Source organism: Micropterus salmoides, unplaced genomic scaffold (assembly GCF_014851395.1).
Source record: "Micropterus salmoides isolate LMB-PRFRI ecotype aquatic unplaced genomic scaffold, ASM1485139v1 Ms_hic_scaffold_23, whole genome shotgun sequence".
Taxonomy (NCBI): domain Eukaryota; kingdom Metazoa; phylum Chordata; class Actinopteri; order Centrarchiformes; family Centrarchidae; genus Micropterus; species Micropterus salmoides.
The window spans coordinates 2,635,838-2,663,451 of NW_024041484.1; the positions used below are offsets into that span (position 1 = coordinate 2,635,838).

General features: G+C 41.8%; 1 protein-coding gene across 3 annotated transcripts in view; it reads right to left on the minus strand.

Annotated features, from left to right (window-relative positions):
• Positions 1-25,410, minus strand: part of tmem178b (transmembrane protein 178B) — a 146,563-nt gene extending 121,153 nt beyond the window's left edge. For 2 of the 3 annotated variants that reach the window (XM_038739142.1, XM_038739140.1), the window contains exon 1: positions 24,225-25,215. In XM_038739142.1, the coding sequence (XP_038595070.1) occupies positions 24,225-24,606 (382 nt within the window). In that variant the 5' untranslated portion in view covers positions 24,607-25,215. Of the gene's footprint in view, positions 1-24,224 lie in introns of all 3 variants that reach the window. The other variant, XM_038739141.1, reaches the window with a different exon arrangement.
• Positions 25,411-27,614: the final 2,204 nt, after the last annotated feature.

Genomic DNA, 27,614 nt, shown 5'->3' on the forward strand with positions numbered 1-27,614 from the left:
CTGCCGGTAGCTAATTAGCTCAGTTTGCTGTGCAGCTAGAGGTCCCATTAGCCATAACCTTGGAGGTCGAAGCCCAGGCCTGAAAACCTCCTCCTCCTGGCAGTCCGAAGCTCCCTTGGTAGAGGTGTTAACGTCAACACTCTGCTCGAGCTCCCAGTCCGGACGGAGTCAGCTAAGCTAATAGGGCCACTAGCTGCATGGCAGCAGTTAGCAGTTAGCAGTTACTTTGAAGCTACATGCCCAAATTTGATCCAGTCTCACCAAAATCAGCTATAAAGGTTGTGTGTATTTGTCGTACCTACACCGGCCCTGAGAAACTGTCTGCTCCGGTGGTAACTACTGCTTTTTCCAACCTAATTCTTCTCTCATTGAGAATTATCTGAAGGGCTAAGATAAATGTGGATATCTTTAAACTCTAAATCTAAAAGCAAAGCTACTCTAGTAGAATCCCGGAATAAAAAGAGCTGGAAATGAGCATAATAGGCCCCCTTTAACGGAAATAATATTCAGATCATTGATTAAGCGGATTCAACTGATACTATGCCAATTAATGCCATGTTTAGTGTAATTGCCTTGATCGTTGATATTCCCCGAGATGTTTTCTTTGCACGGATCACCTTGATGTTTGATATTGTATCTTGAAGAAGTATGAGCAATCTCTGCTTTCTTTATCTTACCCTACACACCTGACTGCGTCGCTCCGAGCCACAGCCATCTGCAGCGATAAAAAGATTATAAAAGGCAGAGCAGTCGAGCCGAGACGGCCACATTTCCTCACCACCTTGATGATATAGCTCTCTTAATCTATTCTGACAATAAAGAGCCTGCATAAGGAGCGGACTTTTCAGAGACAGGGAGACCGACGAAGGAGAAAACAGGGAAGCTAAACAAAACAGATCATTTCTCACGTCATTTTTTTTAATGTTCTGGATATTTTCTAAGGCTTGAATGAGCTTGTCCTGATTGTCCTGATGTTCTAAGGTGAGGCTATCAGAGACAAACAGTGGAAACACCAATCTGGTTGAAAATACACTCTTAATGCTACAGGAAGCAATATTTTAGACAACGGTGTTCTTCCAACTTTGTGTCAACAGTTATGTTGTTTCAACAACTTTCCAACAACTGAAACGCTGACTGAGAGCCTGGTCTTATCAGCCAACATCAACGGTATCTGTACTAACTTACACTGGGAATAAATTAATCAACAAAAACAACAATGATTTATGATTCCGTAAAGAAGTTGTGTGATTGTTGCGTGATTTTTTCCCTTACAGCAGAACGCCATCAATTTTACAAATCAAAGTCAGTGAATGCAAGAAGAAAACAAAGTATTGATAAATCATTTACAAACAATGCAATGGTGCAAAATATATATATAATTTTTTTTTTTGATTGAAAGTCAAGTTTATTCCTCCTGGTTAGTACTACCCAGTCTGTGTGTAAGTCTTCTGTAGCTCTGGAGGAGCTTTGGCAAGTCTGAAAAAACAACGCGGATGATGTCATTGTGATATTGGGCTTTGAGTGTCACACTCTGCCTGTCAGCCATACCTTGTTTTGCACTTCTGATTTTAGTTTATTATCTGTCTTATAGTATGTTGAGTCTTGGGTTCTGTCCTGTCCTGTCTAGTGCCCGGTGTCCAGTATCTGTTATATAGTCCGTGTTTTGAGTTTCAGTTATTCCTTGCGTCCAGTTACTCTGTGTGCTTGTGCTGGTTGGTCTGTTACTGTCTGGTTGTGGGGTTATTATCTGTCCGCGGTTGTTTAGTAGTGGTTTGGTATTTTCCTGATTTCAGTTCTGTTCCAGTCTCATGTATTAGTTCTGTACGTTCATGCTTGAGTTCTGTCTGCTTGTCTATTTATGTTCTCTGCCAGCTTCATTAATTAATCAGATTTTGTTCATTCTGCTCCAGTCTCTGTGTAGCCTTTATTATTATTCATCCACATCTTACTTAGTATCTGTCTGGTCTTGTATCTTAGTTCTTTGTCCTGTACCCTAGTTCATGTCTTAGTGTTCACTCCTGGTCTGTGTACTCCTGTGTTTTGCCCACGTCTATCCGAGTTCTGTTTTACCTTAGCTTCTGTCTGTTCCCCCAGTTGTCACTTTGTCTGCCTGTCTCTCTGTATCCCTGCTGTCTCTCTGTCTGCCTCTTTAGCCTCATGCTCCTCATCTGTGTTGTTCCCGCCCTGCTCGTTAGTCCCTGTGTATATACACCTGGTGTTTCTGTCTTGTCTTTGTTGGGTCATTGTATGTGGTATACCCTGTGTAGCAGTATGTTGTGGTGTTGCTGGCTCTGTCTTGTTGTGCTTGGATTTTGGACATTCGCCTGTTTTAGGATTTCACCTTGGATTACTTTGTTTTTGGACTTAGTTTTTCAGCCACTCAACCTGTAAGTGTGCTCGCCTTGTGTTTTGTAAATAAGCCTTCTGAACTACACTCACCTAAAGGATTATTAGGAACACCATACTAATACTGTGTTTGACCCCCTTTCGCCTTCAGAACTGCCTTAATTCTACGTGGCATTGATTCAACAAGGTGCTGAAAGCATTCTTTAGAAATGTTGGCCCATATTGATGGATAGCATCTTGCAGTTGATGGAGATTTGTGGGATGCACATCCAGGGCACGAAGCTCCCATTCCACCACATCCCAAAGATGCTCTGTTGGGTTGAGATCTGGTGACTGTGGGGGCCATTTTAGTACAGTGAACTCATTGTCATGTTCAAGAAACCAATTTGAAATGATTGGAGCTTTGTGACATGGTGCATTATCCTGCTGGAAGTAGCCATCAGAGGATGGGTACATGGTGGCCATAAAGGGATGGACATGGTCAGAAACAATGCTCAGGTAGGCCGTGGCATTTAAACGATGCCCAATTGGCACTAAGGGGCCTAAAGTGTGCCAAGAAAACATCCCCCACACCATTACACCACCACCAGCCTGCACAGTGGTAACAAGGCATGATGGATCCATGTTCTCATTCTGTTTACGCCAAATTCTGACTCTACCATCTGAATGTCTCAACAGAAATCGAGACTCATCAGACCAGACAACATTTTTCCAGTCTTCAACTGTCCAATTTTGGTGAGCTCTTGCAAATTGTAGCCTCTTTTTCCTATTTGTAGTGGAGATGAGTGGTACCCGGTGGGGTCTTCTGCTGTTGTAGCCCATCCGCCTCAAGGTTGTGCGTGTTGTGGCTTCACAAATGCTTTGCCGCATACCTCGGTTGTAACGAGTGGTTATTTCAGTCAAAGTTGCTCTTCTATCAGCTTGAATCAGTCGGCCCATTCTCCTCTGACCTCTAGCATCAACAAGGCATTTTTGCCCACAGGACTGCCGCATACTGGATGTTTTTCCTTTTCACATCATTCTTTGTAAACCCTAGAAATGGTTGTGCGTGAAAATCCCAGTAACTGAGCAGATTGTGAAATACTCAGACCGGCCCGTCTGGCACCAACAACCATGCCGCGCTCAAAATTGCTTAAATCACCTTTCTTTCCCATTCTGACATTCAGTTTGGAGTTCAGGAGATTGTCTTGACCAGGACCACACCCCTAAATGCATTGAAGCAACTGCCATGTGATTGGTTGATTAGATAATTGCATTAATGAGAAATTGAACAGGTGTTCCTAATAATCCTTTAGGGGAGTGTATACCTGCTAGCCTGCGTGTCCTGCATTTGGGTCCTCCAACCTGCTTACCTGCCTCACACCACTAATCGTGACATGGAGACTACAAATCTATAACAGAAGCGTTAGGTTTAAAAGACATGCTTTGTTTGTGACTGTGTTCACCAACTTTATACGTAAATGTCAAAATATTAGTGTAAATACTAAATTATTGGTGTGCAGTATACTCTAAACACTGCACACTAATTTGACACCGCATTCAATTAGGCTAACTAAGACAGATGTATTTCAGGATAACAGATGGGAGTCTGAATATTTATTTCATTTACATCTGGCACCAAAAGCATCTCTGACATGAAATGAAAACACATTGCTCTTTTTCTTACAAAAGACCTTGATCATATATTTTTTTTCACTTCCTCCACTTAATATTTGCTCCTTTTATAACCATCATCTTGTTTGTTCCCACCAACCTAGTGATGTGTGTGTGTGTGTGTGTGTGTGTGTGTGAGAGAATCGTTCCAACAAACAACTCTTTTTATTGACTCGAGGTCACTCATGAGAAGTCCTCATCTCCACTAACTTGTTCACTGATCCGCCCCTCCTACCTCCTGCGAAGACAAGGCGAGACCACGTGTCACTCCTACATGAACTGTATTCGTGGAAATCTAGGCTATCGAGTTAATTACTGTATTAATCTAGCCCTAGAGCCTGTTCCCTGCCCTAATGAGCAGTTCTGAAACAGGTTCAGTGCTTCTGAGCAAGCCCCCAGGAACAGCATCAGGCTTTGAAGCCAATTTGACATAGTGGTCAAACCGTGGAATTACAACTCGGTCAGACAAGGGGAGGACTGTAGCTCAGGGGGTGTGGGGTGAGCGAGGGGTGTGGCATGAGGGCGGGTCTCGGTCTAGGTCAAAGTTCATAAGGTTGAAGGCGGTATTTGAAGCAGAAGATGATAACATAAAGTAATGGCGCAGCAGAAGCAACAGGTAGGTAATCACAGTTCAGTGCAGCAAAAGTTGAACTTGTGTTATTGGACAAATAAATAAAAAAATTTTTTTAAAGAAAAGTTAATCATTTCAGCTGTCAAACATTTTTAATCTAAATAATCAGTCTTTGAAAATAAGCATTTAAGAGTTATTCTAAAGTTTCTATTAAGATCCTTACCCACATTTTTCTTGTTCTGTTATCTTCTATTATATTGTGGTATTTTATTCTGTTTTATTCATTTTATATGCAACATTTGTGGACACCCTCAATAAACAGATGCACCAATCATGCAATGGGACTGTTAACTGTTGATATTATTTGCCTTTAATATCCAGCTTTCACTGGTGTGGAAACATGCATATCAAGAGTTTAAGTTTAAAATGTTTATGTAGTATTAATGGAAGTTAATATTTTTTCATGTCAATAGTAGTACTATGACAATTGACCCTTAGCTAAGCCAGCCCCCCTTAGTTACTGTTGCTAAGTCCGACAAACTGTCGGACCTGTTGGACATTTAGCACGGCGCTGCCACTGTCTATTACTTCACTCCCTGGAGAAATATTGTGTAATTTTTGGAACAAACAAAGAAGCAGACAATTTTGCAGTTGCATTGTGCATCTGAAAGTTGTTCAGGCTGACTCAAACTGATGTGAAAAAAACACAGAAGACAGAAGCTAAAGCCTACCAATCAAAAGTTAACCACCTTATTATTATTGAATATTGAGAAAGAGGACAACGATATTAAGGATCAACACTGTTCCTGTAAAGCTGGGTAGGTCTATATTCACTATTACAATCATTAAAAAGCAGAACATTAGTAACAGAACAGCTTTATAACGTTACATTCAGTAGTTAGCTAGCATTAGCTAGCTAACATTAGGAACAATCCACAGCCTAAGTTTTTCAGGGTTTATATTAGATTTCGGAAAAAGAATAAATCGTACTTCTCTTTTCAACCTCTCTGAATAGCTACTGTAACTATTACAAGTGACCCAGGAACAACGTTTGACCATATCTTGGAAAGATACGTCAAAAAAAGCTAGAAAACGACGCCTTTTACATTACAGTCAATGGAGCACAGCCATGAAAGTGTAGGACCTCCATTAGAGCGATTCCTATACTGCGCTGTGATTGGCCAGCTGCATATTCGGGGCGTGGCTTAGCGAAGGGTCAATTGCCCATTAGAAGACGAAAACAGGAAAAAGAGATGGATGTTTTTTATTTAATTCACATGAAAAAAGGCAAGCAAAAAATGCATTTTATATTTATTTATCCAGCTATCAAACATTTGTCCAGCTTTGGACGGAGGAAACATGCATCTTTTAATTGCCTGAATTAACAAAGAACTCTTCAGAATCAAATAATGGAGTGAAGAAGATAAGAGAAACAAAGCAGCACATTTTGAGCTGCAGGCAGGTGTTCACTGTCTGCTGTGGATAAGTTATACTGTCAGTACTGTGTGTGCGCGTGTGTGTGTGTGTCTGTGTGTGTAAGCCTGTGTCTGCATGTACTTTCCGTGTCTGCTGATGAGAAGAGGCAGCTTTCTGGAGCTCGACACCCACCTCAGCCTGTCAGCAGTCAGGCCTCAGCCAATTATTCAGAGAGAAATGGGTGTCATTCAAATGTCAAACCATTCCAGTGGCCTGCTGAGCCTCAGCCACATGTCAGGGCTGGTAATTCAATGCATCTCAGAGGATGCATGAATCAGGACCTTCTGCATGCTTTAACATGCCTGCCCTATGTGTTTTCTGCCCGTGCATGCTTCACAGCAGGCTGTAATGGCTGTATATATACTGAGCATTATTGTACTATGAGTTCTTATGCATTGGATAAATACATTTTTTTCAATGCTGTGTAAGGCAGCCTGTAAGAAAGACCATTGACAGTATTTTTGAAACGCTGAGGTTTTATGTGATGACACCCCGACATTCCACAGGCAATGTTGTTTTTCATGTTCAATCCATCCAACTGTTTTCTTTATTATTCAGATTTTGCTTTGTATTTTTCTTACTTAACCCTAGATTTGTGAGACTCTCATAAGATTTGTACGCATTATTTCTGCATGAACCAAAGGTCTACATTGACTTCTTATTTTAGCCCAAAGCATGATCTTTTCCTAAACTTTACCAAATAGTTTTGTTGCTGTAAATTACAAATATATGTATTTTTAAACTGAAAAAAGTGAATTCAATTTTGACTTTTAGCGTCACAACTCCTAGCCTCCTGAGTGAAAGTCCATTATTTGACCTATTCATCCAAAAGAACCTCCTCATACTACGTCACCTTCTTCCTAAAGGCTTTCTCAGATTTACCTGTTTTTCCAAAGAATGTATCACTCTTTAAAACAACAGAAGTTCTCATCGTACGACCGCAGATGCGCTTCAAACTCAAACAAGAATATTTTGAAGCAGCTCCTGGGATGTCTGCACTTGCAGAGTCAAGCAATACTGCACTGACGCAAGTGTGCATGTGCAAGAATTTGCAAATCTAGGGTTACCGTCCAGACGCAAGCCGGTTGAATTTGTTTGTCAATACAGCATGCAAAGTAAGCTCAACACAGAGGCTGACAGAGGCAATTCTTTGTGTTAACTTAAATAAAAATGTATGGCCACGTGTTTCCCAGTGGTTTCTAATGACTTCGCATTTCTTTACATGCCTATATGAACAGTGAAATGGTTTTTGCTTGCTTCTGTTCATACTGGCCATTAAAAAATCCCATAATGTGCTTCTGATGTAAGAGATGTGGGGACAATGTCCACACGCCTCGTTCATGTGTAAAAATACATTCCAGTTAATGTTAAAGTTAAAAAATATGAGGTTTTGTCAGTAGACAACGTATCAAAGTATGTTCTAAAGTTGCAGTCTTTTTAGCATGAAATTCCCTCTTTGTGTATACCTGAAAAGTGTTTATCATAATAAAAGGACAGACAGCAAGACTGCAATCAGGGAATTCACTCATGGATGTGAAATACATTTTCACATGTTGTTTTCATGTAGATTTCAACTTTACTGTACTTTGACATGCAAATCCCACTATTGATCAATTGCAAATGAACAAATCCTCCAAGCTAACAAATCAGTTTTTTTCATTGCCTTTAACCTACTGTCACGACCTCTCCCTTTCTGCCTGCTGTAGCTTCATTGGTTGCTTCCTGCAGGAGCAGGCAGTTTGGGAGTGCTCATTCAGTAATGCACTGACACCTGTGTATGCCTCAGCCTAGGCTACATATATCACCCTGTCTCATTGTCTGTCTTTTTTCTCCTAGGCTCCACATCTCCTGGTTTGGGTTTGTTTCCTGAGTTGCTGTCAACCTTTGTTCATACATTTTCACTCATCCATGCATTCCATTCACCACTGATAATCACGTTTTCTCTATTGCAAATAGTTATTTAACCTGGCACTTTAACCTGCTTGGTCTCCCCCTTATTGTCACATTCAGTGAGCCGGGATGTGACACTACACACATTAGCTATGGCTCAAATGTCATTCTTGTCTGCGGAATCAGCAGTTGACAAAACAATCTCACCATGAGGTCACTTTAGCTGCTGTCCTGATTTGACACCACTAACAGCAGGACCACAAATTTTTCAGTGCCTACCGAAACTGTTACTAATCACTATTCACATAACTGTTTACCTATCTGCCGTGGCGGCAGACTGATTAGCTAAAGACACAAAAGAGAATTGGTTAAAATATGTAAAAGATCATGGTTTGTGTTAAATGAAGTACTAAGAGGCAGGTTGGGAAACAATTGTGGTCATTATTAAAAACAAATACTTTAGGTTTACTGAGGTTTACTGCGTCAAAGTCACATTAAGCTGACCCATCCAGGCACCCTGATCTCCCCCATAAAATGTAATTCATAAAATAAAAACATTAATACAATCTCACTTTATTTTTGTCAGTATAATGAGGAGACAAAATATTTTCTCCCTCTAAATTTTCACTTGAACAGTGTTCATTCAGCGGTAGTTTTTTCAACCTGTGCTTTGAATGATGGCCGACCGAGGTAACGCCTGGTGCGTGAGGAAAACATTACTATGGAGGATGCGAACTCTGGTGATGAACACAATATGCTAGGGAGAAAGAGGCACTTAGATTTCAGCTCCCCTAAAAGCATGATTTGTGATATTTTGGGGGGGGGTCTCTAAAATATTGACAACTTGCGTTATTAAAAACAATTTCTATATCAACAATTGATCATGCAGACTTCAGACTTCATCCAGCCAGAGGGAACGATCACCGACCATCTGCAGCGGGCCAGTCGCTCCGCAATCTCCTGTCCCCGACACGCTGTGAACGGTTTGTGATCGTTCCCCTCTGGCTGGATGAATATTACGCATGATCCATGTAGGCATAGTGTAATTTTAGCAAAATGGCTACATATGAAATTATTATTATTATTATTATTATTATTACTATAAGACAATAAAAAAGCCTGATGCTTTCACAGTCAGCCCCAGGCCTACATGCTTGCAGCTATTAATGATTCAGCAGTAAGAATCACAGTTGGTCCCCAACTGATTTGACTTGATTTTCTTTTGACTAACATCAGACTAAAATACCCAGACTTTTAGTAAACCAAAACATGACTAAAAAATAGTATACAGTGGACTAAATATGACACAAACTAACAAGGACATTTGCCACAGGACTAAGACTAAGTTTTAAAATGGTTGACAAAATGAACACTAATATGATGTCATTGTAACTGGGAGAACAGTCTCTGTTTGACAAAACAGAAATCCGTAAGAGAGCATCAGGGTATGTGTCAGTCCATAAATGACAAGAAACTGAAGTGCTAAAAGTGCAAAAATGCTAACATATGTGAACATATGTACACATAATTATAATTGTTAAAAATTTAAATCAATTTTAGGGAACCTTCTAAAATATGTTTATTAATGGCTGTGTACAAAATTTTAATTATCTGATTTTTTAACTCTGAAATATCACCTTTAGTACAGGCCTGTTTGTTTTAGTTTTGTACAAAAAGAGAGAATCAACTCCAGTCTCTTCTCATACATCAATATAAAAAGTTGGACCACAAGTTGGAAAAAATGGAGATGAACTAGATGTAGTGTGATGTCATCAAAATCTTTTCAGAAAGAAAATTACAGAGAATAAACTCGTAGTTAAAGTGAGAACATGTACAGCTTAACAGTGTTTCTGCATTTTTTACTTTCCAATTCTTAGAAAACCCAATATTGTAGCACATTACCACTCCGGACTGTAGAGCTGTAAATCTGAATAACTTCCATTCCATGGAGCAGCATGTGTCTGCCTGCTATTTGTGATGAACTTTTGATGGAAAACTGTGGCACCTGAGGTCATCATCCCGCTGTCTGCTTCTGGAGTAATTGCAGTCAAATGAGATCCTCCACCTACACTCATATCATCGCAGCCTCTGTTCATCTCCCATCACTCTGCGTGGTGTAATTATGAACTTAGCACAAATTAGAAGGTAAAAGGAGATGAAAGAGGCATGACAGAAACCGAGGGCTTGATGACTCTGTGAAGAGACAAGCTGTTAAGCAGAATGAGAAGAAGCCCTTATTCAGGTTTAAACAGAGCCACCAATGTCACTTGGACATACAGTATAACCTCAGTCCAACCGCACAGATTAGCCTCATATTCAGTGATGAGATAAGATCAATAAGATCAGTCACACCTTCCTCTCATTTGTGCGTTTCCCAAAAACTTTCTATAGACTACGAACTGCCGGTATGTATTTTCGCCCACATACCTGTAGATGGTGTATGTGGATAGACAATGCATTAGCATTTACACTTGTGGTTAATGCGTCCCTGACTAATTCTGGAAGTGTTTTTTTTTCCGATTGGATCACAATCTGTTCTTAATGACTCATGGGTGCACTTACACCTGAACTTTCTTGTGGTCAAGCACCATCGGATGGCAATCTAATCATCCAAAACACATTAAATCCCTGGAGTGAACAACCTCTCTGTCTACTGTTGGGAGGTTTCTAGAAACAGGTGAAACCTGACACTGAAATATAACTCAAAAGTATCTATGTCTATGTCAGGACCCCCTAAACCCCCTGTGTGAAGAATAAATCCAGCTACAGTTAAAAGGACTTTTTTAGGAAAACACCAAAATATTGCTGCTCAATCTCCTACATTTCTTGATGTCACTGACTGTGTGCAACATTACCATGAATGAATCTGCACAATGTGTTTTGTACATAGAACTACCAAAAGCTCAGCCGCCTGCTCAGTCTGCCTGAATAACATCTGTCAAACTGTCATCGCACATTGCTATGACAACACAACCCATGGAGATGAGCCGGGTGTTTCTTCATTGTTAGGGAGCGCATAATGATGATGCTTTCACTCAGTCCCTCCGGTGTTAATCAGTGGTTGCAAATTAGCGATCTTTGGTTTGAAGTGAGTGTGAGACGATGTTATAGGCAAAGATAGCACAAAGCTAAGACAACGACCGCTTTTCACTTAACACCCAGCCTGGATGCTCACAAAAATGGTCCCTTTGTAGGACATAATTCTCGTATTGTCCGGCGGTCCTGAGCAGTAAAAAGGCCTTTCTTGTGAGGGAGGCAGCTGTGGCCACAGAGCCCCCTTCATCTGCTCTCCCTCCTCACAGGCAGCTAGTCTTTGGGCAGGCAGAATAAGGATCTGATTGATGCGGGCTCTTTCTTCAGGCCCACAGCGCTCTCTTGACTTGATAAGCCATTGATTAAACGGGCCAGAGGAAGACAAGGCTGGAGAGGTGCCGCAGGAGACAGAGCTGCCTTCTAAAGAATGGAATTGTCCACTGATGTGAAATCAAACATGGTTTTCATCCTGAACGCTGCAGGAAGTGTCAGCAATGTTTCAGACCTGACTGTCTGTTGTATGCACTATACCAATGAACCAAGCACAAGTTGTGGTTCCATACCCGGAAATAAGAACCCACACAGGGGGTTGCAAGGACTGAAACAAAAGACACATTTATGCGGCACCGAATTGTGTTTGACTTTTTGCAGACATTGCTCTTTCTGCTTTCTTGTGGATTATTCAATAATTTTATGTCTGAACATTTTTTAAATAAAACTAGGAAAAAGATTATTTATAGGTTTCAAACAGACACACAGTAAAATCTAAAGAGGAATCAAATGCAGCCACTGCATGATAACCGGTAGACAAAAAACGGGGTCAAAGGGTTGCAAGCAGAGTTAGTTCCCCATCAGGGATCTCCTGTTTCTGTGTGTGAGTGGGGAGAATGTGATGTAGTGTAAAAGCACTTTGAGTGGTCGGAAAGACTAGAAAGGTCCTCTACACGCAATTTATTTGTTTTACATATATATATATATGGTGCACACGGTTCACCTCAAGGGAAAAACAGAGACTAGAGCACACAGATTCAAAATTACAATTTTAACTCTGATGAAGACACAGTAGTGTCCAAATGTTAGTCTGTTTGCACATGGTGATGAAACAGTTACCAGTTTAATGACAAACTATGCTAAAATTCCCCATGGTTATTATTACTGTACACATCAATAACCGGGTTCAGTTACCGCGGCAAATACTGTCCAGCATCAACCAAAGTTATCGACAGTCTCCCAGAAGCAGGCGCGCATGTGCAGTATCACAACATGGTTAAGACAGCGCTGCGGAGATATTTCTCTGAAGTCTGGTCGTATTTTGGTTTTTCTAGGAGTGCTCAGGGAAATTTGATTGAAGAAAATTGCCTTCTAGTGAACGCTTAGCTTTGGTTTTTCTACCTGACTTGCAATTTGGGGTTCAGTATCTTGCCCAAGGACACTTTGACAGGCAGACTGGATGACTGGTTATCAAAGGACGAACCGTCTGATTAGTGGACGACTCCTGAACCACAGCTGGTGCAGTTTTCTAGTCTAAGTAGGAATTATGTGTGTGTCTGTGCTGCCGGTCTGTGGGAGAGAGGTGAGGTCATCAAACACTGATGTTGGCTGTGTGGAAACACACCACATCATGCTCATCTTTCTTCCTGCTCATCTGTCTCTTTCTCTCAGAATCTCTTCATCTCCTCTGCCTGTGGTTAAAGGAGTCAGACTGACTTCATGAGGAGCAAGTCTCCCAGCCAGAGCTGCTCTCTGGCTCTGGCCTTTTCAAACAGGCACACAGTAAAATCTAAACAGGAATCAAATGCAGCCACTGCATGATAGGCTGCTGTCAATACATTTCATTTTCCTCCTTTCACTAAAAGACCCTACTATACTGTATGTGTTTTGGAACAACAAAACTGAGAAGCAACAAAAGACCACATCATGCAAAAATGTTGGAGTATACTGACTGTACCATTCTTGGAGCTATTATTACAACAGCCAGTGAAAACGTGTCGAAGTGTCCTTGGGCAAGATACTGAACCCCGATTTGCCCCTGAGTGTGAATGTTAGTTTCCGTTTGAGCACTTAGGCTCAGTGTATGTGTGTGACTGGTGAATGCAGATGTAGTGTAAAAGCGCTTTGAGTGGTGGAAAAGACTAGAAAGGTGCTATACAAGTATGGAGCATTTACTCTTTCCCCACAGTTCCCATGATTTTTCTCCATAAACAACATTTGAGTTTAACCTCAGAATGACGGCAATAATTAAAAATGATGTTTTAAAAAATTAACACAGGCAGAGGAATCAAATGGTCATTAAAGTGGCGTCATTATTTACCAGACTTAGAGAATTACTGGCAAATACATTTTCTGATCTGTGTGGCCCTTCTCAGAATAGAATGAGCTTGGTGTTTTCCTGTGGGGGATGATGAGGTCAGAGCTCAGGTATCAACACTATTCTACAGTACATCCATATATTAATCCATTCCTCGTAAGCTGGCTGAGTGAAATCTAGAAACTGGAGTCCTCTGACATCAACTAGTGACTAATGTGGGCTTCCAATATGCCAGCATTCAAAGCGAAAGCAAATAAATTTAAAAAACATTACTTCAGAACACCCAGACAACTTCTCTTTTACAAAAGATAGTAGTCGGTGGTGTTGGACAGAAATGGTGTTTTTAATTCATTATGCTCTTACAGGCAGAAAACTGTAACACACTCCCAAATGAATGCAGTTAGGCTGCACACTTTTTTCAGCTATGTCTGTTCGCCAGACGTTGAGTTTAATAAAGACCAGTTAGCTTGACTGTCATGTTACTTTATGTTATGTTTCATAATTTAGTGGACTAAAGACATAAGTGAATTGTTTAGCACACAGTGGGGCAAGAGCCTGAAACCATTCCCAGAGATTCCATTTAATAAATCAAGAATCGATCCTGAATCTATTCAGAAAGCTCAGAAACGACTGTATTTCTTAAGGAAACTTAAGAAGGCTTAATGCCCGTGCCAAGTTCTTCAGCTTCAGCTTTTACAGAGGAGCAGTAGAAAGCATCCTGACTGGAAACATCACTAACTGGCATGGGATGTGCACGGCTCAGGACCGGAGGGCTCTGCAGCGGGTGATTAAAACTGCTCAGAAGATCATTGGTACCCATCTCCCGAGCATCAGTGATATCGGAGAGGTGAGGTGCTGCAGAGCCCAAAGGATACTAAAGGACAGTACCCACCCAGCCACAGCCTGTTCACCCTGCTGCATTCTGGGAAGAGATATAGAAGTTTCTGCTGCACCACCAGACTACAGAGCAGCTTTTCCCCCCAGGCTGAGACTCTTAAATTCATTCAGCATCGCACCATGTAAAAAATCATTTTTGTATGCAAAATTTACTTTATGAGCAGCATAAAGGAAACTACAAACTTCATCTCATTATACAACACTACAATATATGTACTTTGTACCTTGAATGAAATCATTAAACCAAGAATCAGAATCACTTTCGAAACACATTCCGCATTTCGAATTCACAAAGATTGCCACCCCTAGCAGTTAGCTCCTGATTTGTTCCTTCTTCTCCTTCAAAACTCCCCAGGAATCTCTATAACTTAATCTCTAAGTGTTACCAGAACTAGTTACACCAACCAAGACATGTAAATGTAAAAGCCCTGAAAAGAGGAGTAGATGAATGAAGCTGCACGGACACAAACTTTCCACCTTTAACCACAGTGAACAAATACAGCTATACACAAAATATAGTAAAACTTACTATACTTACTCTGTATGGATGATGGATCGATTGTACTGATAACATATGAAAACTCATACTTAAACCACTAAAGGTCCTCAGTACATTTCAGCAAGGTAAGCCAGGTTACATACAGTTTATGTTTACAATTATAACCATTAACTGTAACTGTGCTTGCTCTGACTTACTGGTAATACACATTATTCAATCAGTCACATAAACATATTAAAAATAAAATTGTCCTTTCAAATGAAAAAGCCCTGGCACAGTCGTAGCTTGTTGGGAACTCTAAATTACTGACTACACTTCAGTTTCTATGAGGAGTTAGCACATCCTCCAACAACAGCATATTCCAAGGATGAAAAAACTCTGGTGACAACAGAAATAAGGTCATTAGCTTGCGGGCACACATTATGCTAATGTTTCATAAAACCTAGTGATCAAGATTTTCTTCTCTCACCTCACAAACACTGGAAACAGAATCCACATCTGATCTGAGTCATCTGAAAGTTGCCTGAAGCTTACAGTGAGTTACATTTCTCCAATGTTGCAATACCAGTTGATCAGGGTGTAGAACAGAATGCCATCAGTTCCTGAACAACACAGTGGCTACATCTTCAGATCCCACTCTGCTATGTGGAAGAAATGAGCATTTGCTTGTTATAAAGAAAGCCAAACTGCTCCTGATACCTGATTAGCATTCTGACATAGCATTCAGAAATACTCTGCGTCAAATTACTGAGTAAATTTTAATCCATTTTGTGTCCACAAGACACAAATAAAATTACATTTCATGATAGTCAAGTGCACTTAGCATAACTCTGCCAAAAGAAATCCTCCCTGGTGAGCACACAGTCTGATTGTATTGTGTCTATGATCATTAGTCTTTGGGTGTAAACGTCTGTAGCAGCAGCTAGCAGGCAGTCAGTTAGTCTGCTCGGCTGGGCTGCAGACTGCAGGCCACTAATGGGCAAGGAGTGCTGCCACATGTGTCTGAATAATTTAACTGTTTCCAGGAAGATGAGAGAACCCCGTGTCTGCTGCTGTGGCCACAGCAAACCATTTCACACATAAATAACCTCCCTCTAATACCTCAGCCTTACACTGAATACAATCTGGCTGCAGATTCAACTGGAGCCATCTTAAATGGGAGAGTACATCTTAATACAACACAAACATGACCTAAGTACATTGAAAGAGTTATGAGTCAATGTAATCATCCCTCCTGTCCAACCTCACAGTGAAGTGATACTTTCATAGAGGAACTATACAGTAAGAGAAAGAGAACACTTCACACGTCTTAAAAAAACCTTCTACCTCTTCCACCACAACGTTTGCATAATGGTTTGTGCTTTACTCGGGTAACTGCGACCCAAAGAGCCCTTTTTAAGTGCAATTTATACTCCTGCGTCGAATCGACTGCGTAGCCTCTGCGTAGCCCCCTACCACACGCCGTCACCTACGCCTTAGCCAGACGTGCACCTCCTCAAAAATTTAACTACACGTCGAGGCGACGTGGACCGTAAGCACTGTGATTGGTTTGCTGGGTAGCCTCGCAACACCTCCAAGCCGGTAGGAAGTGCCCTGTGCTTTGAAGTAGCTCTTACTAGCTGCCAAAACAGCGGCTGTAACACGGTGGATCAATATTTTTGACCGTCACAACCAGAGCGAAATGACTCGTTTCGCCATCAGAATGTGATCCATTCGGTTGATAACATTTTAAAAGGCTGCACCAGCTGCACGTAGATGTAGAAACCCCCATTCACGTTAGCGGAGGGCTAAACTGGAAGTTAGCCTGCCGCTACAAGTGATACATGCCCGGATGTCCAGCTGACAGGTCAGCAATCAAATTGCAAAAAAGATGATATTTCCAGTTCATCTGTTTTGATCCTTTTTTGAAACTGGATTGTGTGTCCAACAATGTAAATCAGTCATATTAAAACAGATCACTATGGGTTCACCCTTGGATGACTCCATTGATTTATGTATAACATGTAAGGTCTTCTTCACACTACAGACAATCAATGAAACAAGCCTTTTCCTTTCATTGTCACTATGACTGAACTTTGAGGCAAATGTTCTGCTTCTAGCTAACATCTCCTAAGGCCCTGTGTCCACCAAAGCGCTTTTTACCAGCTAAAAACGGCAGCTGCTGTTCTCAAAACGCTTAGCTGGGAGCGCTAGGGTGCGCTTTGGAGGCGCAATGTTTTTTTGGAGATGCTGTGGTTGCTACGATACATAATTTCTGTGGAGGTCCTTCCTGGCCTCGGGAAAAAACGCTTTGGCAGACACAGGCCCTAATAAGGATCCACCAGCCAGGCAAACTAGTGAAAGCAGCCGCCCCGCACGCCCTCCACCACTTGCACGTGTCTATTAGATGAGCATCTTTGCCAGCGGCGTCATTGGCAAGAAACCTATGGGGCACCTTTAGCCTCCCGTAGTGTCTGTTAGCCCGCCTCATGATACAGGGCCCCTGGGGAGCGAGGTAATCCAATCTGGGGCCTCTCCCTGCTCTTTGTGCTTGGACGGGACTGTGAATGTCTTGATTAGGACCTGAAAGGCGTTTTCCTCACAGAGCGACAACAGATGGCGGAAGATGAGGACCCCCCCGTCCCCCAACCCACACACACACACACACACACAGACCCCACTCCTCCCTAATCCTCGCCTCTCTGACATCCCCATCTCCACAGCCATGCTTGGCTTTCCTCCATTCTGTTTTCTCTTTCGTCTCATCTGCTGCTGTTTTATCTTTACCTTTCTCTCTCCAGGTTTTCCTTGTGACAGACAGAATGAGAGTCAGTGAGCTGCTCCTACAGCAGGAGACCACATGTTGTGCCCAGTCACAGAATCAGAAACAAAGCTAACATATGCCAGCTGTTCGGCTTATCAACGTAAGTTGTACGATGAATGAGCACCAACAACAATATGCTGGTATGGCAGTGACCTGTTTGGAGGAGAGGATGATCACATAAAAACCCTAACACCCGCGTGTCAACTCAGAATATGTCCCGATCTGAGTCTTTTCTGTATTAGGATGTTCCTTTGGATTGATTCTCGAAGTAATTCATCTTCAACGATATTATTCAATATGTTCACACACAGATAATTACATGGTATATATATATATATATATATATACACACAGAGAGATCTTAAGTAGTAATTTCATATAGATCAATAAACATAGAAGCTATTACAGTGGCCCGGAGAGCTTAACGCACAGCATATTATGAAAACAGCTACAACACCTGCACAGCATTTAGAAAACACACTGCAAATACAGAAACTGTAAATGCAAATGGAAAATATGCACTCTGACATGGGCTCACACTTTGGTCTGTTTGGTCTGGTCTCAGTCAGTCATCTTCTACTGAAAGAAACTACAGCTCACAATCTGCTGTATCAGCACCGCTGCTAGCAGTTTGTTTTACAAACCAAACCGCAAAAAAACCCCAGACACAACTACATTACAACTACAGCTGCATGGATATCAGTGTCGGAGCCACGACAAAGGCCAAAATGTGGCCTACAACAAACTAGGTAAGCTTGGTTTGTTGCTTATGTTTTATTGCTTGACTATTTTACCATTTTTATTGTTACTGTTTAGCCTATGTATTATTGTAAAGCACCTCTTGTAAAGACTTGCTCTGTGCTATATGAAATAAATTTTACTTACTTATTATAAGGGATGCACAATATATTGACTAAATATCAAAATATGAAATGCAAATGCAAAAAATGCAATACCAAAAATATGTTAATTTATGGAGAGATACATCCGTGTGACTTAGTTGTGTTTGATTAAGAGCCCACTTGAAACGTCCATATACTCACACATGACCAAACACAAGATACCCTGCAGGCGTAACATAAGGTAATAAAGTCTTTCAGTGTATCCCACAAACTCCTCTCATGAGATTTCAGAGCGAGAATTGTGCTTGAACGAGACTTCTGTTTCTGGTTAAAAACAAGAAGTGTTACCAGGTCTACCAGGCCTGTCGGTTGTAAAATGAAGCACTTTTTGTGGATTCCATTTTGACGGGTGCAATTACCTCGCAGAAATACTTTGCAGCCCCTGCAGCTGCTTAATGCCTGCTGGCTGAAGCATCCAAGATTTCTTGTACCTACTATTCATTTTGACACCAAAATATGTGAAAATAGTACCCAGGTTTAAGAGTGAGTGAATACCAACCCATGTGTCCCTTTCCTTGTAGGCCACTTTTAGATTGCTTCTTAGTTGGGTTATTGAGACACTTGTTTCAGGCTATGTCTCTTGTTACTAAAATGCCTATGAATATAAATGTCATAATGGCATTTTTAAATTTATTTTCAAATATTGAAGATTGTAATAAACTCATTTACAGAATATGCCCCTTGGGCATGGGCACAAAATCCCAGGAGCCCCTAAGAAAAAGCCTTATGAAGTGACTGTCTAGAAAGTCTATGTGTTCAGTATAGAGATGTTATTCATTCTTGGAATGTTTATTAAAATGGGAAAGATTTTCAAATATGCTTGACTGCAGAGTCACTTTAATGAGAGAAATAATAATCTGGACCACCAGTTTCCATTTTGATGATGTTGTGTAGTGGCGTATTGTATTTTGTATAATATTTGTGGAGAGGACTGTCAGTGTGGCAGGGAGCTTTTGGTTAGGCTCAGAGTCAGAAAGCTTCTCTGCATCTCAAGAGTGAGCAAACTGAAGTTCAGGTGCAAATTTCATCCAGCGGGACGATTGCTGGTTACATAGAGGGTCCTTTTAGGCACCTATGCCCTGGGCCCCCGTTGTTTCATAATCTGTCCATGGATTAACTAAAATATAGTTTTTAACTGTCACCGATGTCATTGCTTCTAGATTGCTGCCAGGTGGTGTATGTACACTTAGAGACCAAAACCACCAAAGTGTTCGTCTCTCAATATAACTTCCCTACCCTCTCTGTGGATCTCAGCTCAAAGCCCATCGGTTCCTACTGAAAATATAAATCTCGCCTTGCAAGTATATAGTTTCATTTTTAACAAACTACCTAAAACAGCTGGCTACTGTAGTTTTTATCCAACCTTCCTCAAACAGGAGGAAATAGTGCATTTGCTGAGGACTGTTCAGCAGAGGATTAATCCACATTTGGCGCTCTAGTGAGTATTTGTGGCAGCAGGACGGTGTATGTGGGACTGAGTCAAAATAAACTACAGTGTGTGTGTTTATGGTAATGAAGGACACTCAACAGAATGGCTTGTTGGTGTGCTTTTGGACAACAGTGGAGCTCTATGGTACAGAGGAATAAGATATACCAGGCTTTGGATACACATACAATAACTGTAAAGCGTTTTGTCCGTTAAGGCGGAAAAGCGGCACAGAAATGCAGTCTGTTTACCATTTACCAATGAATAGATTCGAGTTTCAGAATTATTAAATGTAAAAGTGATTTAGGATTGAGCTGTGTACAGAGACATGATAAGTGCTTTTGGATTATGATTCATTCCTGACATATAACATCTATGTTTGTTTATATGAAAACAGCATTATCTTATTCAAAGGGACAGAACATTAATCATCAGGTTTTAGATCTATGTGTGATATTAGAGTTGTGCATGAATGTTTCCTGTCATTTCACAAGGTTCATGGGCACAGTGGGATGTGGAATCACCAGTTAGTGGATATAGATACAGAAATCATCCAGTATGGATGCCTGTGATTTGACTTTAGAGATTAAAACGGAATAAAAGTGAAAGAGCATGCGGGGGGAGGGGGCGGGGGACTTTATGGTGCTTTGCTCTGACCACTGACTTCCCAAAATCCCTAAAAAAATTGAGTTGTGTTCTTTCTAAAATGCATGCTAGCAGCAGACAGGGCCCAGAGCTTAACATGATTTATCAGTGAAAGCTACTGGGTAGTGTGAATGCAATGCCAGGTTCATGAGATACTGGATTTACATTAAACATGACCTGTCAACAACACAGCTGTAGCCAGGATTTTAGAAATACAGAGGTCGGTCCAAGGTCCCCCAATGCAACCCCACTCTCACAAGTCTGACTAGATACAAAAATCAATATCTCCTCAAATGTTGAATCTCTCAGATTTTTACAGAAGAGTAGCAGTAGATAAGTAGCAATAGAGGCAGTACTAGCAGTAGCAGTTGCAGTAGTAGTAGTAGTAGTACTAGCAGAAGTAGTGGTAGTAGTTGAAGTAGTGGTAGTAGTTGAAATACTGCTAGCAATGTTAGTAGCAGTAGGGCAGCAGAAGTAGTGACAGAAGCAGTAGGAAGTGTAGTAGAGGCAACAGTAGTAAGCAGTAGCAGTAGCAGAAGCAGTAGGAAGTGTAGTAGAGGCAACAGTAGTAAGCAGTAGCAGTAGCAGAAGCAGTAGGAAGTGTAGTAGAGGCAACAGTAGTAAGCAGTAGCAGTAGCAGAAGCAGTAGGAAGTGTAGTAGAGGCAACAGTAGTAAGCAGTAGCAGTAGCAGAAGCAGTAGGAAGTGTAGTAGAGGCAACAGTAGTAAGCAGTAGCAGTAGCAGAAGCAGTAGGAAGTGTAGTAGAGGCAACAGTAGTAAGCAGTAGCAGTAGCAGAAGCAGTAGTGGCAGGAACAGTAAGGATAGGCCCGTAGACTGTATATAAGAAATGGACGTAGTCGTCGTGATGTCACCCGTTGGTTTGTGGACTGCCGTTTTGAAGCCTCGAGTTTGGCCGATAGGGCACCGCCATGTCGAGTTTTTGCAACCAGGAAGTGCCCGGAAGTGACGATACGGCAGCGCTAACGGCCGTGTGCTGAGCTAGCTAGCTTGCTTAGCTAGGTGCAGCTGTAACTCATTTTAACAGGTCTGACAACTTTGTCTAGCGAACAACAGTCTTAAAACTAAATGTACTCACCAGAGAAAGTGAAGAGCCGACTCCTAATAAGCTTTTTCAGTGGTGTTGGTTAAATTTACACAGTGCCAAGGGTACGAGTCACTCTAGCCTGATTGACAGGTCGCCATGGTAACGACTTGTCAATTATAGATAATCCTACCCTGAAACATACTCTGCTTTATGGTCTATTTCAAAATAAATGGGACCATAATTTACTAAATGAACATCATTTTGTATTGAAGAAGACTTGAAACTAGCGACTGAGACCATAAACACATCAGGAAAGTGTTTTCTGAGGTAATAAATCAGCTGAGAAGTAGGCTCATTTTACCATTATTTCTAATAGAGCCGGACTTCTTTTTGCAACCAGAAGAGTCGTCCCTGAAACCTGTCGAATACAGGTTTCAGGGACTTCCGCATTGGCTTCATATTGTAGACCGGAAGCTTCCCGCTTGGATAGGCCTAAGTAACAAAAATGGATGTAGTTTTAGTAGTGGTACTAATTGTTGTTGGTTGTGCTGTGGTTGGCTGCTGGATGTCCCTGTATCCCGATCCAGCAGTTGAATGTTGTAAGTGCTGTTAGTAGATCACTATGCTGTAGGCCTACATGTAAAGCACACAGGTATGTTACTCTCCACAGTTCCGTCCTTAGTGACCCATCAGCGTGAAGGTATTGTTAGATGCATCATGATGGCAAACCACGCGGTGCTTTTCCATGCTGGAATAGATCAGACCTCTCTATGGAGGCATTCATCTGATCACTGAGCACACTGACTGTGGGATGTCCATTACCGCAGATGGTGGGCCATCAAGGCCATTGAGGCATCCTCAAAGGAATGCACAGCTGAAGCACACACGCACACACACAAGCTTGGACCAATAAACTCCATTAAAAATCTCAGCCTCCCTGTTGTTTTAACACACAGCACGCCTGTGTAGTATCATTTATCTCTTTTTTTCACATTTTTATTCATTTTTAGCTGCCGCTTTTATCCAAATCGACTTACAATTGCTACACATGTCAGAGGTCGCACGCCTCCGGAGCAATGATGGGTTAAGTGTCTTTGCTCAGGGACACAGTGGTGGATGGGATACAGTGGTAATCGAACATGGGTCTCTCACACCAAGGGCATGTGTCTTATCCACTGCATCACCACCCTATCATCAACTACATGGGCCATAAGTGAATTTTGACGTTGGTCACAAAGACCTTTCTGAAAACAGGAATTGTGCTGGTTGTTTGAAAGACTTTTGAATTGACAGGGCCCAAAAAATTCAACAGCTGTATTCATGTGTTTCTCATCATGTTTCATGAACCACTGGATTAAATATTTAGTCTAGATGAAGTACAAAAGTCAAGTCAATTTTATTCATGTAGTCCAACATTACAAATCACACATTTGCTTCAGGGGGCTTTTTAAAAACACATCAAAAGTTGTTCTGTCTTTTTTTGAACAAGATGCAGTACAGAGGTGCTGAAGTCATTTGGAAACAGTGTCACCATTACATAGTGTTTCCACCAGACAGCACTAGTTTATTTTTACACTAAAATGTCCTGCTCAGCAAGTATCTTGGTCACAATAAAAAAGGATATTAAGAATGTTTATTAATGCTACGTGTTTATATTTAAAAAGATTACTATAGCACAAATATCGTTATCAGATTTTTTAAACTCCCAAACCCAAATACTGATATCAGTATGGGCCTTAAAAATCTAGCACCGGCTATCCAAAACACTATTCAAACTGTATTCAATGATATCAACCACAAAAGAAGTCTTAAAATTCTGTGAACCTGTAACATGCAAATGTTGGGTATTTTATCTGATAAATGATGAATGATAATTTATTATAAATGATGGCATGCCTCATCATTGGGTTACCATCCCTTAAGGTGTGTTGTGGTTGTTTACCTGCCACTGAGGTCATGACTTGAAAATGGGCCTGTGTCAAAATCTAGTTTGAAGTGTGTGATGCTGTGCTTAAAAGGTGCACACGTAAATTAATCTGTGGGCCATGTATTATTCCAGCATATATAGAACACTATATACATGTCCAGAGTGGGGGAAGATTGGGGGTTGCAGCTCATTTCTGCTTGGAGTCAACCTAGCAGGTGAATCCAGCCATGCACATTAGACCTAACAGATCTAGAGCCAAGTGTTGGATCTCTGGAAACGGAGTAAAGGTTTCCCTGGAACAAAGCAAGACCATTTGTAGAATGCACCTATAAGTGAACTCTTGATGGGGGATATAGGACCAAAGAGACATCTTCCTGTCTCATGCTAAGTGGTTACTGGCCAACCCATACACCCTGGAATGATTATGTCATTGCAGTTGCAGGGTCAGGCGAGCACCACATAAACTACAGGAGAGCTCCAAATCCGACCTGAGCTCCGATAGAACATACCCCTAATGCAAAATAGCATGACAACAAGCAGTCTGCAGCCACGGGCCGTTCATGCCCACTCTCACGCTGAGTGACAGTGACTCTCTGCGTGCCTTTGGACAAACATTTGCTTTAGCAAGAAAATAGGTCGATGCCCTTGTTCGCCCTTTGGTCAAAGGAGCAATCACCACAGAGCAGGGTAATTAATTTCCCAGCACACCCCGGCCGTACGTGTTGGTGTCTGAAATGCACGCTGCTGTTTCTGCAACAATTCCAGCCTCTTTAGCTGGCTGACTTTTTTATTTCAATCTTACCTTTCCGGATGAGGTCCTCGATCTCTTGGTCGAAGCCCAGCCGATGGCACTTCCTCCACAGCCCCATGTTGGTGGAGTTATACTGTCTGCTGCACTCATCAGCGGCGCTCATGGCGAACAGCTGCCGCCGGTTCCGGGCCAGCAGCAGCTTCTCCTCCCAGCGGGGCAGGCTGCTCCGGCTGGCCCGCAGCGGCAGGCTGTTGTTGGGGATGTAGATGAAGCCCGGGTCCTTGCGGCGGCTGGAAAAGCTTCGGCACCGCTCCCTGTACCTCCTGGCGTCAGTCTCGTACCAGTGGTCGGAGCACATCGCCACGGCCAGCATGCCCAGGGCGCAGAGAGAAAGAGAGAGCCCGGCGTAGAGCAGTAACTTCCCGGCAGCCATGCTCGCTTCTGTCACAGCCGCATCAGCACCTCGACAGACGGACAGCTCCTCTGCGGCTTCCCCGCACGTTCAGCTCACATCACCTCTGGAGAGCAGCGTCAGGACCATTATCGAGGTGGCGATCTGGGTGCAAATAGAAGGCGAACCTTTCCGGCGCTGGCTAAAAAAACTGCTAAATCTCTGTATTCCGGCGTTTTGGGCTAAAGAGTGACAGCTTCTTTCCTGCGTGCTCGGCGCTGCAGCAGCTCGGCGGAGACATAGAGGACGCTTATCTCATCTCAGCCCCGGATCTTCAGCATCAATCCGTCTGAGAAGGGCGACACCAACATGCACAAAACATCAGCACAGCATTCGGGTTTTTAGTCAAGCACATAGTAGGCTACATTTTACACAAAATAGGCCCAACATAAACTACCTTTACTGCATAACCCACCCACTAAAATAAACGATGGACAAAGAAGGGGGCAGCAAAAGCCGCACAGATACAGGTACCCTACCGGTGCGGCTGCATTTAGCCGAAACCTATTTAAAAATAGCCCACAATGCCATAGCCCACTAGACCAGGTAATTCATTTGGATAGTGTCAATGTACCTGATGTATCCAAACAGTCCATGCAGACCGCTCAGTCCGTCAGCAGGAGGAGAGAGTCTGGATCAGCGCGCAGAGTCAGCAGCCCCGGCACGTTTGATAGGAGGACGGCAGCTGCCACATAGCAGGCCTGTCCATGGACCAATCAACGCCGGTCTGCCTGGAGGAGCGCCGTGTTAGCTCACAGGCTACATGAACCTACTTACTCGTATTACTGCTACTATGGTAGGCCTATGCATTTGGAATTTAACTTAACATTATAAGAATTACCTGAATTAGCTGAATGTAGCCTAAGCAGAGCCAACTGGAATACTAACTGGGCAAAGCATGCCACGGACTCTCAGGTGTCTGAAGGCTCAGAGTTCACCATGTGGCAACTCGTTTTTTATTTTGAAATTTTAAACTGAAATGATAAGGGTATTAAGGCAGCACAGTCTTTTGATAGAAGCCCCTTAGTTAAAATGAAGGCTTTTATTATTTTATTTGGTTATATATTGTGCTTTACATTTGTACTTATCAAGTTTCCAATTATCAGTTATTAACTAATAGCCTACACCCAACGTACAGAAATTGATAGAAGTGGTGGGGTCAATAGGGGTCCACACCTCTGGCACTGCTGACCCAGCCTTTTAAGGGCCCTGTGCAGAAGACTATTATTGTTGATATCTACTTTATAGTGTTTGTACCGCTGACACTGCTTTTTACATTTAACTGTTCCTATAGTTCTACCCCTTGTGCCGATTTAACTAGCAATACTAGTCTTCTACCCAGTGAGGTCTTCTGCTAGTAAAGCCTCTGAAAACTTGATTCAAAACTGTGTATCTAACATTAAAAAGTAATAAATGAATAAGCAACTTCCTTCAACAGAGCTAATGTGGGTGTGCTTTGATCATACCTGTTCAAATGTTGCAGAACTCTGATTGGTGCACAAACACATTCCAACATCAGCTTTTTCTGTCTGAGCCTCAAAACTGTCCAACTTTGGCAGAACATGTGTGTTCATGATTGAGAAAACATATTTTCAGGCCTTTTAAGGTTTATTTTTCTTCATCACTTTATCACTTCATCCAGTTGTTCTGATCATACCATAACTGCTCTTATTCTATTGTCACTATTGCAATAAATCCTACTACTTCTAGGGGTGAGAAAATGGAAAGAATACTATGTGGATGAAAGTTTTCTGCAATTTTACCAGAGGTAGGACAAAATCCTAGGCTGTGTCTGAAATCACTCCCTGTTTGCTATATGGGGCTATATTTACTGTCGCCCGTTGAGTTTGAGTGTCAAGAGTGCGTAAATTTATTCATGATAAAATTCCAATGGAACAAAAAAAGTAGTGTTCATTAGATGTACAACCCTGCAATCCATTGCATTTTATAAATGCAAAATTAATATTCATGGGACACTACACCTGTCAGTGATGACCCAAAATTTGCGAGATTCAGATTCATTAGTGTCAAAAATCCAAATTTATTTCCAGCTCATTGTTACAGTCCACAACTTCACTGTTCTGGTTTAGTGTCACAGCTCTCATCAACCTGCTTTCCAGCAGCAGCAGGCAGCTGTTCTCTGAGAAAAGGCTCCGATGAACCCACTGTACACGACCTGCACAGCACCACACAGCAGAGAGACAGTAGAGTGATCACAGTGGAACGTTTAGCAGCTAAAGAGTTAGATATTTTTTTGAAGTCCTGTTTGACATCAACAACATGTCTTTTCTGATAATGATAGCAGCAACTTTTTCTGTTTTTGTGGCTACGATTAGAGATGTCAGGGCCAAACTCTTTTAAAAAAGGCTAATCTTTATCCATCCCCCCCAAAAAACTATTGGTCTTTTTATCTTCTGCCGTTTATCTCAAAGAATTTGGAGAAAGTTGTTGCCAAACAGCTCACTGCCGCCTTGACTGCACACAGTATTATAGATAAATTCCAATCTGGTTTCCATCAGAAGCATTCCACTGAGACAGCTCTTCTCAGAGTCTCCACTGACATAATGATGTCTTCTGATTCGGGTGAATGCTCTGTTCTGGTGCTGCAGGATCCCAGTGCAGCTTTTGATAGTATAGATCACAGCATCCCGATTCAAAGGCTTAGGCATTGGTTGATATCTCTGGGAGAGCCCTGGACTGGTACTTATCCTATGTCTCGAAGAGGTGCTTCTCTGTGTCACTGGGTTGTTACATAAACTGCTGCTCTTTCCTGTGGCCTGCTTCAGTGTTCTGTGTTGGGCCTGATTTTATTTTCTTTGTTTATTCTCCCCTTAGGTCACATTGTTAGCAAATTTAAAGGTATCTCTGTCCAACCCATCTTCACCAGAAAAACAGCTGTATAGGTTGATTATTATTTAGCTTATTACAAATCATTTTTAGCTTTTTTTTTGGCCGCGACCTCTAGTGGCAGAAGAAGTCAGGTGACTATG